This window comes from Marmota monax, unplaced genomic scaffold (genome assembly GCF_021218885.2).
Source record: "Marmota monax isolate L192 unplaced genomic scaffold, Marmota_monax_Labrador192_F-V1.1 WCK01_AAM20220418_F8-fsc00100, whole genome shotgun sequence".
In the NCBI taxonomy this organism is placed as follows: Eukaryota; Metazoa; Chordata; class Mammalia; order Rodentia; family Sciuridae; genus Marmota; species Marmota monax.
Genome location: NW_026693872.1, coordinates 6326765 through 6345189, shown reverse-complemented (window position 1 = coordinate 6345189; position 18425 = coordinate 6326765). Strand labels below are relative to the sequence as shown.

The following is an 18425-nucleotide window of genomic DNA, read 5'->3' as shown; positions in this document are numbered from 1 at the left end:
AGCTTTTAGAAAAAAAAAAAAAAGAGTAGTGGTTTCCAGTGGGTAGGGTGAGGTAGTTATAAAAGGCAGCATGAGAGATGCTTGTGATGGAACTTTGGTATTTTGACTGTGGTAAAAACTGCATAGAATGCATGTGCATACATAACCAACTACTACATGTAAAACTATACTTAATGGAGTCAAATGATTGGATCAAGGCCAATCACTATCCTGTTGAGATACTATATTAAAATTATGCAAGATGTTACTTTGGTGGGGGGAAACAGGATAAAGAATATAAAAGATCACTCTGTATTTTTTTTTATAACTGCATGTGAATTTACACTTATCTCAAAATAAGAGTTAAAAAAAAACTCATTAATTTCCAATAGTTCTGCAATGTCCACAGTAAAAGATTCCTTAGCACAGCATGCTCAGTTTTTCTTGACCTATACCCCCTTTACACATCCTACATTCTAGACAACTAGATCTAAGAGCTCACATTTATTGATCACTGGACATGCCAGGCATAATCCTGAGTATTTTGTGTATATTATTTCACTTAATTCTCAATGATCCCATTAGTTAAATATTACTGTTTTCTTTTACTTTTTTTTTTTTTTAGTTTTAGGTGAACACAATACCTTTATTTTATTTATATGTGGTGCTGAGGATCAAACCCAGTGCCTCACATGTGCTAGGCAAGTGCTCCTTCACTGAGCCACAACCCCTGCCCTAAATATCACTGTTGACACCAGTTTATATATAAACGACTAAGGCACAATGATGCAGTTTATCCAAGGTTTCAACATGCCATGTACTTTTTCTGTGCCTCTGGGTCTTTACTCTATTACCTAAAAAGCCTTCCCACCTAATCACCCTCCAAAGCCCTACTCCAAGGTTTTCTTTGTGATTTCATGTGCCACACTGATGTTGTCAGAATATATTCAATAAATGTTTAATTAACATAAGGTCTAGACAAAGGACCCAGAGAAGTTACAAAATAGGCACCAAAGAAGTATTTGACACTGATTACATTGCAATTGTTTTTCCAAAGATAAGCCTAATGGGAACGTATTCTATAATAATTAAGTATCTGAGATAGAGACCTATGAGTGAGACAATGTTGATTAAGAAAGCAAAGGCTTTCATGCACCAAAGAGGAACAGTAATGTCAGGCTAATGTAACACCCACCATCAACTGCAAAGTCCAAATCTTTCTTAGGTTTTCACATAACAAATACATGAACATAAACATCAACTGCCTAAACCTAGTCACCCCTACTCTGACCTATTAGTTTCTTTAGCAATTCAAGAAAAGGTATAATGCTTTTTCTCAGACAATATATATATATATATATATATATATATATATATATACACACTCACACACACACAAACACACACATACATATATCCTCCAGTTTAAAATATATTTTCATTATTTCTATTGGAGGAAAGAGATAATTATTAAAGACTTCTTTACATTCGTGAATTCACCTGAAAGACTTACAGATTATCCTTCAAATATCTAGAATTATTCCAATCACCCTCAGCAAATCTCTCCAAATGATTCATATTTTAAACACAAAACACAGGTAAAAGAAAAAAATCCCCAAATTACAATGAATAAAGATTAATGGTTCAAATTCATTCTGTCCCCTGCCCCCTTATAAGTTAGCTTCTCTTAAGCTAAAGTTCTTCAGAAGACATCAAAAATGGAATAAATGAAAGAGAACACTAAGGAAGAAATAGATAAGAGCCTGCAGGACACTCTCCTTCCACTTATTGTTTACTACGAACCAGCGACTCCTTCACAAGTAATTATAAGTTCTTGTTTTTTTGGCTTTTGCTTTTGGGTGTTGTTTTTGTTGTTAGTTTAGAGATTGAGCCCAGGACATCCTACAGGCTAAGTGCTTGCTCTACACCAAGCTACACTCCCTGCCCCAAGTAACCATAAACATAAATTCTTAACAATGACCTAAAGCCAATAAAGAAAAATAGATGTTTAAATTATGCACCATACAAAAAAAAAAAAGAAAGAAAAATTAGGTGTGGTCTAATATTATACAACAAGCAGAAGGAAAAGGGACACCTAGGAAAAGAAACACTAACCGGTCGAGTTCTCTTGAACTTGGAGTCCTCACGGTCTCTGTGCGGCCCAGAAGTGCTGCTTCTCTCCCTGACATTTCTATAGCCGGGACTGGGGATGATGTACTCTTTTCCTATGTCAATATCCTTCATCTTTGCTGAGTGGAGGTGCCAGGGTTCACAGACTCTTGGTTTCACTCAGAATTTCTGAAATTAAAAATTCAACAAGAACAGATATTTCCTACATTGTGTTTAAACATGTTTTAAAATACCTTTGGAAAAAAGGGCAAAAGTATTAAACCTATAAAAAGCCGGGCACGGTGGCACACACCTGTAATCCCAACTGCTCGGAGGCTGAGGCAGAGGATTGCAACTCAGTGAGACCCTGTCTCTAAATAAAATACAAAAATAGGGCTGGGGATGTTGGGATGTGGCTCAGTGGGAGAGTGCCCCTGAGTTCAATCCCCAGTACCAAAAAAAAAAGCCATAAAAAGTATTAAGCTATAAAAGTGATTTTTCAAAATTTCAGAACTATCATTTCATTTTTTAAACAAAAAAAAAATCAGCATAACAGAATCAAGGAAAATTAACTTCTCCCACCCCCAAGGGAAAAATTTTTAAAAACATAATAAACACACTACTAAAGAAATATCCATGGGCTGGGGATGTGGCTCAAGTGGTAGCACGCTCGCCTGGCATGCGTGCGGCCCGGGTTCGATCCTCAGCACCACATACAAAACAAAGATGTTGTATCCGCCGATAACTAAAAAATAAATATTAAAATTCTCTCTCTCTCCTCTCTCACTCTCTCTTTAAAAAAATATTTAAAAAAAAAAAAAAAAGAAAAAAAAAAAAAGAAATATCCACCCATTTCAACTACATTCAAATGCAATAGATGGAACATTTAGATAATTTTTTTTCTTTTTCAGACTTTCTAGGAAAAATCTATTTGTTCTAAACATTATAAACTCAACAATTTTAAAAGATATCATTTCTTCTACCAAACTTTATTAAACAAAAACTTATAAACACTTATCCTACAATGATAAATCCTATCTCCTTAGTTTTATAATTAGCTAATAGATTAGCTCATATTGTTTTTAAGCTCCATGCAATTACACAGCTAAAACACAAAATAATAGGATAAAATTTTAAACATAAAATTTCCCCTTGGGGTACTAAAAATGTCATATATATCTCCAACAACATTAAATTGTATACGTTAAAAGGATGAATTTTATAATAAGTTAAATCTCAGTAAAGTTGTTATTTAAAAACAATAAATTCCCCATTCTTACCTAATTTCCACCTGAATCTCCGTTCTAAACCACTGCTTGCTTGGTTAACTCTAATCAATACTCCTCTATCAACTCTGGTCACTTTTTAAAAAATAAACACAAAAGAGCCTCTCTAAAACATTCTCCCAACTCTGAAGGTTTGCAACTTCCCAGATAGAAGCTGAGAAAACACCTTGCACAGCAGTCTCACTAGAAATTACAATGTAGCACAAATCCAGGGCTCTCCCTGTGACTTAGAAGTACAACTCCTCCAAGCAGCACAAAATTCTGACAATTATAACTCATTTTAAGTGTATCAGAAAAAAAGAGAAAAACGCTTACTAATCCTCTACCTAAAGAGGACTAAATCTACTCAGCAGAGACAGGTTACCAGCACAAAGAAAACTTGATTTCTTGCTTTTCAAAATCTGGATTCAAGTACCTTAAATTGATATTGCTAAGTTATTTATCTTAAAAAAAAATCACCTTGTCCAATGACAAAGTGCACCATAAAGAACACCAGCTTACTAAGCAAGAGCACAGCAATCACGTCATTGAGACCTCATTAAGGCTAAACTATAAACAGACCTGGCATCTGCCAGTGTCCCCACTGTCCAGCTATAGCTGCAGATCAGAGGAACCCTTCTTGTTACCGTGATCACAGAAGTCCAACCTTCCCCTCCAAAGGTTCCCTACCCTAGCAGATTATCTGAAGAGGATTAGTGCTACTTTTTAAATAGTCAGAAAGGGAGATAGGGTAGGAAGCTTGAAAAGGGCTGGCCAAGATAACCAACTCATTCACAATACCAAATCCCATATTAAGAGCAGCTCAATAACCTAAGAATCCAGGATAGCTAAATGCTTTCAACTACTTTATTTCAAAGGAAGAGCAGAATCGGCAGAACTCTTGAGTAGATAGTGGCAGGGATGAAATGATTTCTGTTATGATAGAAATAATCATTGTTTTGTTGTATCTATTGGGACTGGTGTAAGATAAGGACCTTAGTGAACTACCCTGAGGGACCTATCCTATCCTGTTCTAAGGAACCAAGTTATTCTAAATATGAAAGGTATGAGGAACTGTTTCCATTATCTTTAACACCTCCATCTCTCAAATTTCCTGGAAAAAGGGCTAGTCATGACAGTAGATAGGCTCTGAGTAGGCACAAAGTTACTGCCTCTTGGCCTTGAACATAGGGAGGACACCATCTTCTGTATTTCGGGGATATGACAGGGCACTCCACGTGGAGGCCAGCTAAGCAAAAGGAAGCCAAATAGATTTAGGAGGGAAACAAGACCCTACTCTGAAGCAGCTAAGGATAGATCAGACTTTTTTTTAATATATACTATTTACATATTTTTTTCCTCCTGTTCCCCCTTGAAGTTGTTGGAAAGTCTTTCAAAAGCTAACTTGTCAGCTATAAAGGGTAGAAGAAAAGAAGGGGATTTTTAAGGTAGCGGCAGAGCTGGGTAGGGGCAGAACAATAATAATGAATGTGGGGGAACCCCAATGAAGTGCTTAGACTCAAGGAAGTGCTTAGACCAACTGGGTTGTGGCCAGTTGGTCAGCTAGCTGCCTTTTATATCAAGAAGTCTCCCCGCCAGTGATAAAAGGGTAGACACTCTCCCTGCACAGCGACACAGACACAACTGCACCAGGGAGGGGAGCTGCGCAGGTTTACAAGAACAGTAACCAGGCAGACTGGTGTTTCCAAGTGCCTTATCACAACATTCCTGAGTAGTTTCCAGTACCACAGAGACCGTGCGCCAGGCCCTGAAGCTGGCACAAGGAAACCCTGAAGCTAAAAGGATACATATTTACCACGCCCCCTGCAATCCACTTGTGCCTCCAAGCTTCCAGCCTTTCATTTACGCTAAAGACCACTGTATAAGCTATCCATCTCCTCCTTCAAAACCTTCAGAAACTTTCCCAATCGTTCCTGCGCCTACCTGTCTCCAGCTTCCCACGTTTGTGCCGAACCAAATGACCCTGTGTGGTAAATACAAAGCAACGCACAGCTCGGTGTGGTAGAGGTGAAAAGGGCACCCGATGACAGTCAAGAGATATGGGCTCCATTCCCGGCTCTGCCACGGGCTTGCTGTTAGTGCTTATGTCACGTACCTCCATTTACCGGTTTGCAAAAACGAAGGGAATCACCGACTTCGGAGGTGGCTGATAGCGCTATCTCCAGTCCGCAGCTTGAGACCGGTGCCCAGGCCTCCCGCCCACAACCTTTGAGGTAGAGTCTTTTCTCAGGCCAGCTTCGCTGGAGGAGCCCCTGCCTTAGGGCGTTCCCACCGCCAGCAAGGGCCTGGCGAGGCTAGGCGAGGCAATGCGATTGCTACCCACACCCACCGCCCGGGAACGCAGCACCCCCTGGTGGCCGCATCTGGGGATGGAGCCGGCACCCGACCACTCACTCCAACCCTACCTGCCTGCTTTCAGACGCAAAGACCCCATCGAAAGCCCCCTGAGGGCGCAACACAAGAAGAGGACAGCGGGAGAACAGAAGGAGGCCAGGCCCCGCATCTCAAGTCTCCAGCTTCCCGCGAACTGCTGGAACCCCGATCACAGCCCACAGCACCACAAGGAAAGGCAAGAGGGTGATCCTCCTGACAATCAAAGGACACGGTAGGGGTAAGGCTGAAGCCGTCACCTACCTGCACCCCAGCTCCCAGACAGGAGCGCTGGCCACTCAACCACGCTCCGGAGCATCTGCACCGGAGCAAAACAAGCCTTTATAGCGGCATCGGCTGCCACATCGCGCAAGCGCGCTGCACAAACCGTTCGGAAGACTGAAGGGAATTGTAGTCCCCCTTCCAGGAGCCCCTGGCTCCTCATGCAGCAAAGGACTGCATTTCCCAGAAGCACCGCACACACCGGGGATGGGGTGGGAGCTACTCCTCTTTCCACCGCGCTCCCGGTACTGCCCCATCCTTCCCTTATCTTTGGGAGCCTGCCTGGAATCTTCTTTGAGGTCGTGTGTCCCCACGGGTATCCTGTAGGGTAGCCGGTGGCGCTTCATTCGCAGGCAGCCTGATGTTCATAGGCAGAGCTGTCAAACCATGCGTGGCCCTTCATGTGCCAGAAAATACTGTGAAGGTCATCGTAGCTTGCTTCTGCTTGAAGAAGAGCCTTCCCGGGTCCCCCAGCCACAGACCTTATTATCTCTTGTGGCACTTACCGGTTTACATTTGCTGGCTCCTGATTCGACCCTATTACATTCTGCATAGTCCACCTTTCTCACTTTTGTCCCAACTGTCCATCACATAATGTGCTGCCTAGATCACAGCTTTAAAAGTGGCAAGAGCCTTAGAAGTGGTATGCAAACTCACCTTTTAAAAATAAATAAATAGAAATGGGACTCTCAGGGGGACCGATCATTTCCTTTTTATTTTATCTGTTCCTTCAGCATCATCATAATATAAAGACTGCTCTATTGAGTGTCTCCTTACTCTTTCTGGGGCTTCACATAACAACTTTCTTGCTTTTACTTTCCTTAAACCTATTTGTAGGTATTATGATTTTCCACTTAAGAGATTTTAAAAGTAGATAAAGTGACTTGTCCCTTTTCAAACAACTAATTAGCTAGTGTGAAGACACTAACATAAAGCTGAAGTTACTGACACCAGTGTAGGTTTATTGTTTGTTTGTTTGTTTTGTTTTGTTTTGGTTTTGATGGGGATGGATACCCGGGATTGAACTCAGGGGCACTCAATCACTGAGTCACATCCCCAGATCTATTTTGTATTCTATTTAGAGACAGGGTCTCACTATGTTGCTTAGCACCTTGCCATTGCTGAGACTGGCTTTCAACTCACAATCCTCCTGCCTCAGCCTCTCCAGCTGCTGGGATTACATTGTATTCTTGAACACAGATAAATTAATAGACCAATGCAGTAGAATAGAGAACCTAGAAACAGACACGTATGTGTAAATTTGATCAGTGACAGAGACAACCTTCAACATCTGTGGGGAAATAAAGACATTAAACAAATAACACTGGAAGAGTTAATTGTCCATATAAAAGAAAAATTTACTACTTCATACTGCACAGAGAAATCTGGGGTAGATCAAAGACTCAGGTGTGAGAAAACTTCAAAACTTTTAGAAAAAAGTAGGAAACATCTTTATGAACTTAGGAGTAAGGGAAAACTTGAGATTAAAAAATAAAGGGAAGGTTGATAATTTCTTACTATATTAAAATTAAAACATGTATAAGATGCCATAAAATGAAAGATAAACCACAAAATTAAAACTGATACTTAAAATACAAAATATTCAAGTAATTTCTACAACTCAATAAGAAAAGGAAAGTGCTATGAAAAACAGCTCACAGAAAAAGAAACCTGAGCAACTTCTCAAATATGAAGACACCCAATATCACTAATCATCAGGAAAATGAAAATTAAGGTAGCAAAGGGATCCCACCTCCTAAAGAATCCAGCCATGCCTCAAATACTGTAGCACCCAACAGCTGCAAATCTGATACCTTTGTATAAAATTTTTTAAAACTACTAAGATGTCCCTGAAATGCTTCAAATATACTTATTATAGTTTCTTTGAAAAACAATGGATATGTACTATATAGCATTGGTGCCTGGCTTCAAAAAACTGTAGCCCTGTCTTGGTCTGTCTAAGAAACTATACTTCTTTACATGATATTGACAATAATATATACCCTTCTTGAAATGTGTCTGGGTTGTGACATATTTTGGGGGGTAATATTCCCTAAACTTCAAGAAAAGAGGAAACTGCCCCCTCACAAAATAACTAGTGTTCAAAAAAAAAAAAATGACTGGTGTTCAAACACTAGTTGCTTGCTAAAAAAGGGGGGAGGGGATGGCAGCAATGATCTTGTTTTAGCAAAAAAAAAAAAACATTATCCACTATAATAAACTAATGTTATTTGTAGTCTTGATGTACAATTTGCAAATTTAATTTTATAGTGATATATGAGTATAAGCATAAGCACTTTGTACACGGTTTTATGAATGTACATATTTAAGTAATATTATAATGAAAGTGACTTAAGTCAGCCTCAGGTATTTAAGAGAATTGTTTCTCTTAAAAGAGGTCTGAGCCTTAGTCTAGTTTGGGGAAACACCGGACAATAGATCAAACCAAACTTTAGCTTGGTACAAGTCCTTCTGTGATCTGGTCCCACAAAACACCACAGCCAAATCAAATAGTCTAGCCTAGATAGAGCCTTCTTAGGCCAGAAGCCTTCTTAGGCAGACTTAGTATAGAGCAAACTTCCCAGTCATTCCTCAAAACTTTTTTTTTTTTTTTTTAAGAGAGAGTGGGAGAGAGAGAGAGAGAGAGAGAGAGAGAGAGAGAGAGAGAATTTTTTAATATTTATTTTTTAGTTCTCGGCGGACACAACATCTTTCTTTGTATGTGGTGCTGAGGATCGAACCTGGGCAGCACGCATGCCAGGTGAGCGCACTACCGCTTGAGCCACATCCCCAGCCCCTCAAAACTTCTTAAGTGTTTTTCTATAAAAAGGGGCTTTTGATCAGAAGAGATAAACAACTGTGGTCTACATTAGTAATAATAACCATTGTTTACCCTCAGCTTGAGAAAATTTAAAGGCTGCATTTACTTTTCAACCAAAATAGTTTAATTATTGACACCCATTAGGATAAATGTGTGTCAATAATTGAACTTTTTTGATTGAAATAGTTTTAAGATAAGTGTATGTGTGTAAATCATAAATTATATGCTTTATTGATTAGAAGAGACCACCAATAGATAAAATCAGCATTACCTTTCAGCTACTAATGTTACTCTGTGGGCATATTTGAAAAATACCAATACCAAAGCATTCTTTTAGACCCTCATCCCCCAAATTAGAACTAGGTGGATACATGTAGCCTGCAGTTGGAAAGTCGTTAATATAAAGGAAAAGAAAAGAAAAAAACTTAAAAAAATTCCTTCTTGAGACAGTCTGAGATTATATTGTTTGGAGATTTAGAGACAGTTTGAATTGTATATCTATTTTATGTTCTACTTGCTTGTAGCTTCTTAAAGTTCTAATCAAACTTCAAGTTTAAAGAACTTATCTAGTTTATGTTTTTAATTTCTTGATTTATTCACACCATACTACTTGCATTCTATATTCTCTATTCTACCTGAAATGATTTTGTCAAGTTTTTTTTTTCTTCTAAATTTATTGTTTACCTAAAACAGTGTTTACTTCAAAACAAGCTATGGAATACTATCCCTGATGTTCTGAGAAAATAGAATTTCTAAAATCCTATTTAGTTTATATTATTCAGCATTTCTTAGCCTTATTTGAACATGAAATAAAAATAATTTTTTGGAAACAGCATTTAATTTCTTGTAGCAGTGGCGTACCTCTGCATCTCCCCCACACCCCTAATCATTCCCTTCATTCAGTAAACCTAGGTCCAAATTGCTTCTGACACATTAAAAAGTGTTAGGATTTGATACTACTGAAGCCATATGTAAAACCTCAGAGACTGAAGTTGATTATAAAAAAGGGTAGCCTCTTTTTTTTTTAAAGATGGCAGCAGGGTCAAAAAGTTGCCTGTGCCACCTGAAAGCAGTGGCAGATGGTACATGCCTTTTCAGTGATGCATTATATGCCAGAGTGATTTTAAAGTATGGGGAGGTGGTTTGCAAAGCTCCAGTGACCTCATATTTTTGTTTCCTTCTCTCCAAATTTATCTTCCAGTGACTTTTGGAGACTCTATTTAAACCTAGTTTGAGTAAAGGGTGGGTTATCCTACAGGACATTCTCTTGTCACCAGGTATGCTTGTTAAAGAAAGCAACTAATGCCCCCTGATGTGTGTATTATTAAAAACTAGAGTTGAAGGTGTGGCCTATGGCCATAAGGTTAGCATCATCACCAAGATCACAGTGAAGAGCCAAAGGGAGGGAGAGGGAAAGAGGCTGGCTCCATCCAGGGAGAAGGATTCCTCTTCTGTCTCATCCTTCAGCTGCTACTGCAAGATAAGATAGGATAAGAGCAAGAGCCAAGCAAACACAGAACTACTGGGAAAGAGTACATAGCTAGGCTACTTTTTGTTATTCCTACTCAATAACTGGATGTTCATTTTGATAAACATGGGAAACCATGACGCTAACAGCTTTGTATCTTCCTAGGATCCTAAGAGTTGGCACTTCTGTGGTTGCTTCACTCCACCTGCTGTGCTCTTCTCCCCTCCGCATGTCTTTCCTCTTCCAGGCATATAATCTGTCCTCATGGTTTCTGAGTATCAATTGATGTTAAGGGGAAAAATCATCTTTCTTAGCACTCTTGAGGCCAAATGAAATGGGCCAGCGGAAATGCTAAGGAGATGGAGGTGGATAAGACAATCTTTCATGAAAAATAAAAACTTTTTCCAGTATAATTTTCCCAGTCTTGGGTATTTTTCTTTTATATTATAGAAAATGAGCAATGAGGAATAATACAACATCAGAGATAGATAAAAATGGACTCGACTTGAAATGTTAGCACATAATGTACCACAAAAGTACTAGAAAGGGGATATGAGATGAATATCAATGAACTCTCTTTATGATCATCTCAGTGATGGAGACTACTGAGTTTCAGAAGAAAACAATCACAGCACATAATGGAGACACAGTATATACTCACTAAATTTTAAAAAAAATGAGTTCCTTAAGATCCTATAGATACCTACTACCTACCTACCTGGTTACTTTCCTTATCATTAATTTATGACCATCTATGCCTTATTAATTCAATGAGGAGAACTGTGATTGCAAAATTTGTTACGGACATCACCCAAATGTCTCAAGGACAGAGGGAAGCAATAGAAGGACATTCCGTGAAGGTGGAAAAAAACTGTTGTGAAATTAAAGACATAGCAGACACTGTAAAGTTGTGGACAGGGCTGAGTTTGCATACACATTTAAGCAAGTTTTGCATGAACACAGAAATTAAAATTGGGGACAAATCCCTGATTCAGCTCACATTGTCAACTTTCACCACCTTTCACTCTCCCTGGCCCAGGAACGTGGAGCTCACACTTCTCCCAGTGTCCCTTGTTTTCTCTCTGCAGTAACACTCCTCAGGTCCCAGCCTTGGCATTCCTCTCCCAGGGTCTCTGCTGTGTAGAGGGAGAGGTGAAACTTTTACCAACAATTTCTCAGGCTTTGGCTAGCATGGGGTGGGCCCTTCTGGCTTCCAAGAAGTGTTTGTTTGACCAAAAGGCTTTTCATTTGGCATCCACATGATAGGGATGTCATACTAGAAGAGATAAGTCCTGATCCGACATTGCAGTGGTCTAGTAGTGAGCAGTGGGTACTCTGGATTTTGTAAAATTAGAGACTCACAAAAAAAAATCAAAAATGGGCAAAGGATTTGAACAGACATTTCACCAAATGTATATGAATAGCCAATAAGCATATGTAAAGATTCTGGGTTTCACTAATCATTACAGAAATACAGATCAAAACTACAATGAGATAGAACCTCATACCCATTAAGATGAGATGGCTACTATTTAAAGGAAAAGAAACACTGAAAATAAATGTTGATGGGGATGTGGACGATTGGAACCCTTGTGCACTGTTGGTAAGTTTGTAAAATGATGCAGCTGCTGTAGGAAAAAACTTGGTGGTTCTTCAAAAAGTTGAAAATAAAATTACCATATAACTCAATAATCCCACTTCTGGGTATATAGTCAAAAGAAATGAACACAGGGTTTCAAACAGATATTTATATACTTGTGTTCAAAGCAGAATTATTTACAAGAGTTAAAACATGGAAGCAACCCAAGTGTCCATTGACAGATAAGTGGATAGACATATATGTACAGGTGGCATATACGTATAATGGAAAATTTTTCAGCTCTAAAAAGGAAGGAAATCTGACACACTGCAACATGGATATTAATGTTCAATAGGACATTAAGCTGAGTGAAATAAGACAGTTACAAAAAAGACAGAGACTATATGAATCCATGTACATGAGGTACTTAGAATAGTCAAAATTATGGAGACAGAAAGCATAATAGTGGTCTCCAGGGACTGGGGGAGGAGGAATAGGGAGTTCTTATTTAATGGGTATAGAGTTTCTGTTAAGCAAGACAGAAAGAGTTCTGGCAATGGATGGTGGTGATGGTTGTACAATAAGAATGTACTTAATGCTACTGGATCATGCACTTAAAAATGGTTACAACAGTGAATTTTATGTTATATGTATTTTATTACAATACAAATTTGGAAAAATTATTTTTAAAAAGTTTTTTTTTTTAATTTGAGGTTCATTGTATGGTTAAGGAGACATGACAGGGAATGTTGCCCTAATATCACTGCAGGCAAAGTCTGTTCCCTTTTGGAATATTCCACCAGAAACATATTCCCAGTGGACCCTTCTAATGGTTTTTTTTCCACTGGATGTACCCTGGATTGGTTTAAAGTACAGTTTTCAGTGGTTTCTGATTAAAACTCATAATTGCTGCATTATACAGCCTTGAAAATGAATAAGGAGCAGATGGTGGCAATAAACCTGCCTTCTTGGAGTTAATGATCCTGGATAAAAATTGTTTTTTCAATTTTTTTATATTTATATTTTAGTCATAGGTGAACACAATATCTTTATTTTATATTTGTGTGGTGCTGAGGATCGAACCCAGTGCCCCATGCATGCTGAGCCCCAGGCCCAGCCCCTGTTTTTTCAATTTTTAAATTTTAAAATAGGACTTCTTCCCTATTTATTTTACTATGGTACCTCTCCTTTTCTATTCCAGGTCCAGCTTTGCAGATTAATTCAATAGCACTGAGAATACCATAGATAAGTTCGAACAGACCAATAATGAACACAGAAAGTTGCTGATTATTTTGCTTGTTTAAGAGAAAAGAGATGAAGCACAGGAAGAAGGTGACATTAAACCAAGCTCATGGGAGCCAATACTTAAGTGCATCCATCTCAGGGGATTCAGAGCCAAAGAAATCAAGTAAGACTTGCTAGTGATATCATGGCAAGTGGTCACCAGCGAAGGAAGTGGGAGAGTGAGAAATCATGGTAAAAGGAAATGTAAGTGCAGGAGGAAGAGCCGGGCTAAAATCAGTCGTACCCGTGTTTATCTCATGCTGGAGTTTCCTCTACATCTGGTACAACCCATTCAGTGGGTGAAACCCAGATGAATATGGTATCATCAAGAAGCTCATCATAACTTCTAAGAAACCATGGCTTCCAGATACCTTCATTGAGGAGCTGTAAGTGTCAGATCTGGAAAAAAAAAAAAAAAAAAAACAAGAAGGAAACCACAGAAGGGCACCAGTAACCAGTTGTGGCTGTTCGAAGCCTCATCTTAGAAAAGAGCAGAATCTGAACCGAACAGCTTATAAACCTCAGACTTTGGTGATAGAAGGGAGAAGTCAGATGAATGGGGATGGAGCCCAGGAATTGGGGTGACCTAAGAAAGAAAGGTCAAGTCTGCTGGGAACTTCACAACATCCACCTCCCTGTCTGTCTCACATATAGCCTGGACGTGGATCAGAAATCTACGGGTCTTGTGGTTTATGTTCACAGTGAAGATTGCATCAAATATAGAAGGTCAATGCTGGAGGCTGGCATCTGTCACCTGGACATCTCTTTCCCCTCTGATGAACAGAACTGCAACTCACCTTTGGCTCTGATATCTACACAAGTAAGGGAGGCTCATTAAAGTAGACTGTAGAGAGGCAGAAATGGGGCTTTGAGCGAGGAGAGGGTACAGTGAAAGAATCTCTGAAAGGGGTCTGGAAGCTGAGCGTTGAGGAATCCAACAATGTAGGCAAGGAGCTTGGGAGCATTTGTGGAGCTGTGTTGTCTGGGTCTCCTTTGCAATAGAGGACACAGAACTGGCATGGTGAAGAAGTGCAGGGTGCTTTCCAACACATCACAGAATCTCATTTGGAATAAGGGGGAGTGGATGCTTCTGGAGATCCACCAAAGATCAATGCAGATAACGGTGGGCACCAACCAGTATGCATTTTCTGCATGAGCTTAGGGGCCCTGGTTGTGGTCTTCTATAATTTATAGCTTATGTCCTCTATTACAATGTAAACTCTGTGGGGGTTGTCACATTTTTTACTGGTATATCACTAGTGCTAGAATAATACCTGATTTTCAGATAATATTCATTAAGTAATTTTTCCCTTGAGGAAAAAACAAAGTCTCTGTGTCAGTGATTTAAAGTAGGGTGAACCTCCCTTCCCTTAAGGACTATCAGAACAGTTTTGGAGGGCAGGAATCTTCATGTTTATTGTTTTACAGAATATGGTGGGAAGAGTTATAAGCACAGTCTTAGGAATATTATGATTCTATATTCTGAAAAACTCTCAGTATCTCCACTGTCTAGTTTTCCTCCCACTGGTCTTGAGAGTCTACCAGTGGGAACAAGCAGAAATAAAAGACGAAATGCATGTGATTCTAAAGCATCTGCTCCCACAGTCTTGCTGAGAACACATTGGTAGTGGAGAAAGTTGACACCTTGGGTCAAGAAGGAGACAGATGCATTTGGTGGTAAGCAGCATGGCAAAATCAAACCCTATGATGACTTTGGATGGAGAGAGGGAACACCAAAAGAGACATGAGGTAAGGTTTCCTCACTAGATAGTCGGGCCTGGGATAAATCCCAGCGGTTGTTCTTATCTGACTTGGCAGCTTCCCAATCACCCCTCACTTGATCTTCCCTTTTCTCCCTATCAGATGGCCAAGTCCAGGCTCTATGTGATAATGCCCAGGGGTTTTCTGGTGGCTACTGATGCCCTCAGCTTCTGCCTGAAGGCAGAAAAACAGAACTGTGCCCCATTCAAGATGACCTTTCTGCAGCTCAGGAGACTGAGGCAGGAGGGTCACGAGTTCAAAGCCAACTTCAGCAAAAGCAAGGCACTTAGCAACTCAGTGAGACCCTGTCTCTAAATAAAATACAAAATGGGGCTAAGGGTGTGATTTGGGCTACAGCTTATTTCTTTTCATGATGAATGACTTATTGCCCTCAGATGTTACTTCACACCATGTCTGTCCCTGATGATGGCCAGCCTACTGGAGCCCATCCTCATCACCTGTACCTGACCAGATCCTACCCATGCCTGGGTGGCTCCACTCCCGGCTGAGGCCCTGCATCAGCCCAAGGAGGTGCTGTCCCTGTGGGACCCAGAAGGGGAAGAAGGGTCAGGACTTCAGGCCCACACCTGCCTGGTGAGGAAGCCAGCACTGCCCACTTTCTCTTCCCATTCCTTCACTTCTCTACTCCTTTTTCCTCCTCTGACTCCCTTCCTGCACTCCATGGCTGACTTTCTGTCCTCCCCACAGGGCTGAAGGAGCCAGGAGACTTGGTGGGGAAGGTATCAAATACCAGAGGGGCAGAGCCAAATGGGAGCCCTGAATCAGCAAGAGCCCAGTGGGAACTGAAAGGCCAGAAGCAGCACCTGGTGGAACTGTAGGTGAAGTTCAGCCACCTGGTGGACACCCTGCTCTTCCACCTTTTTCTGATCTTCTACTTCTACCTGCTCTTCATGGCCTCCCTCATCACTACAGTCAATGTCCTCTGGAACACCTAGGCTGATGCCCACCGTGAACCCCAGGCAGGAGCTTCTCTTGTCTTCAAAAGCCAGCCAAGCTCTCAAGCCTATCCAAATTTCAGCCTCACTGGCCTGGCAACCATGTGGTTTTCAACCCTATTCTTCTGTGCATTTTAAGAACCCACCTGGATATTTTCCTATGCCCTTCAATAGCTCCTGCATGCTATCAGCTCCACTCAGCCCTCCCATGAGTCCTACAATCTTACATCCTCAGGATTCGGGTTCCCAGAATACTTCCTGAAGCAATCACCCCCACCCCAGCCCCCCCAAAAAAACCCTTGCAGAAGGTGTCAGTTCTTCCTTTTTTTTATATTACAGTCAAAAAACTTAGAGTTGAGAATCCTCTTGCATAAACTTCCAATTATCAAAACAAGAATTTTATTGTGTGTTTTTAAAAATTGTATCCAAGTAGGGGCATGGAGAAGAAGGGGCTAAAATATATTAGAAGGAATTATAATAAAATAGAGATTAACCTCTTAAATCCATTTACTCTGGATTTCAGCTTCAGAAATTAATAATGTGCCAGAACAGGGCCTCTCTTGCTTAAAGAGTGAGGCCTTTTGTCACAGCCTGGCATATGACTCATTCATCATTAAGCACTTTGAGTGTTAACATAATCCTGTATTACCATTCAGTGTCTGTGCTGCAATTTGAGTTGATATACCTTTTCTATTCATGCTAAGAAAAGAACATTAAGCCTAGGTAAGCACATTTGAAAGTGGCATTTACTTGGGAGAAACATAAATGCCCCCATACATAACTGGAAAATTCCCTTTCCTAGCACTGACCCTACAATTTTGAAAATCTTTGTTGGCCCATCTCTCCCACCAGCTGCCTCAGGTATACAGAAGCTCAATGTATCATTCTATAGGAGAGCTGTGCTATGATTTGTTGGACTCCCAAAGTTCAGAAAAAAAAAGAGATTTGAGAGTGACTTAATTATAACTCAAATATAATCTTTTTAGCAATTATTTCTTTCCCTTTCTTTCATTTGTTGTTTTACTTTGTTTTGTTTTGCTTTTTGGTATTGGAGTTGAACCCAAGGGTGCTTTGACACTGAGCTATATCCCAGCCCCCTGCCTTTTTCCCCCCCAAGACAGGGCCTCACTACATTGCTCAGTCTGGTCTCGAACCTGTGGGCTCAAGCCATCCTTGCATTTCAGTCTCCTGGGTAGGTGGGGCTATGGGTGTATGCTGCCATGCCCAACAACTTCTACTACTTTCTTTTTGAAGTCTATATTTTCTAGGTCAGAATAGTCCAGGAGTAAAAAAGAGTCACAACATTACTCATTAAACATTATTTCTCAGGCAGGTGCAGTGCCACAGGCCTGTAATTCTAGTGACTCGGGAGGCTGAGGCAGTTCCAGGCCATCCTGGGCAATGTAGCAAGACCCTATCTCAAAAATTAAAAAAAAAAAAAAAAAAAAAAAAAGCTCCAGGCATAGTGACACATGCCTGTAATCCCAGCAGCACAGGGGACTGAGGCAGGAGAATCACAAGTTCAAAGCCAGCCTCAGTAACCTAGTGAGACTCTAAGCAACTTAGTGAGACCCTGTCTCAATATAAAAAATAAAAAGAACTGGGGATGTGGCTCAGTGGTTAAGCACCTCTGGGTTCAATCCCTGGTACCAAAAAGTAAAAATAAAAAATAAAAAAAATTTAAAAATCTGGGGATGTATTTCAGTGGTAAAGCACTCCTGAGTTCAATCTCCAGCACTGGGAAAAAAAACGATTATATATATATTTTATATATATATATATATGTATATATATATATATATATATATATATATATATATATACATATATATATATAATATATATATCTCCTCTCCACTGCTATTCCTTGTAGTCTTCTGCCCCTTCTGTCACTGTAGACGCTTGAAGAGTAATAAGATTGCCAGGGAGGTGGCAATAGTAAGATTACCTGAGGAGCTGCTGATGGGGCTGCCAGAGGCTATCAAAGGTCCTACCCACATGTTCCCTTCGAAACCTCTGCTCTCAGAGCCAAAGCCACTGGAAGCTGCATCCTGTGGTTGCAGATGCTCCCAGCTGGATGCTGAGTCAACAGGACCAGCTGTGACTTGCTCTTTCCTTGAAGTCTCCTTCTGTTGGGACTCAGAAGTCTGCAGGAATTGGAAGTATTGAGTCAGAAATACCCTATAATGCTCTGAATTGCTCCTTTCTCATGACCTTCAAACTAAATCAATGTTCTTCATTTTCCTTTTAGGATCCGCCCCCCCCCCCCAAAAAACTTTGGCTGCTCAGTTTTCAGAATCCTTCCAAATACTCCCCATCACCAGTCCTCCAAACACAAACAAAACACATCCAAAACCTGCTACATATACAACCTAGGCTCAGAGCCCTGATGCAACTAAATAAATGACCGCATCTGTTATTACTCCAGCAGTTCCTCAACTTACCACATACTACAAGGTGGGTTGTCAGAAAGGACTCAGTAATAACAATAACCAGTGTTTATTAAGTTCTGATATGTAACAGGTTCTCT

The 18425-nt window shown here is 40.2% G+C and overlaps 1 protein-coding gene across 5 annotated transcripts in view; it reads right to left on the bottom strand.

The window, feature by feature from the left end:
* The window catches only part of Abcc5 (ATP binding cassette subfamily C member 5), a 77703-nt gene extending 71547 nt beyond the window's left edge, over positions 1–6156 (bottom strand). For 2 of the 5 annotated variants that reach the window (XM_046462536.2, XM_046462541.2), the window contains exons 1-2: positions 6009–6156; positions 2095–2277 (exon numbers count right to left, since the gene is read on the bottom strand). In XM_046462536.2, the coding sequence (XP_046318492.1) occupies positions 2095–2223 (129 nt within the window). In that variant the 5' untranslated portion in view covers positions 2224–2277; positions 6009–6156. Of the gene's footprint in view, positions 1–2094; positions 2278–3368; positions 3625–3689; positions 3713–5469; positions 5682–6008 lie in introns of those variants that run through there. The other 3 variants (XM_046462537.2, XM_046462538.2, XM_046462539.2) reach the window with 3 other exon arrangements.
* Positions 6157–18425: the final 12269 nt, after the last annotated feature.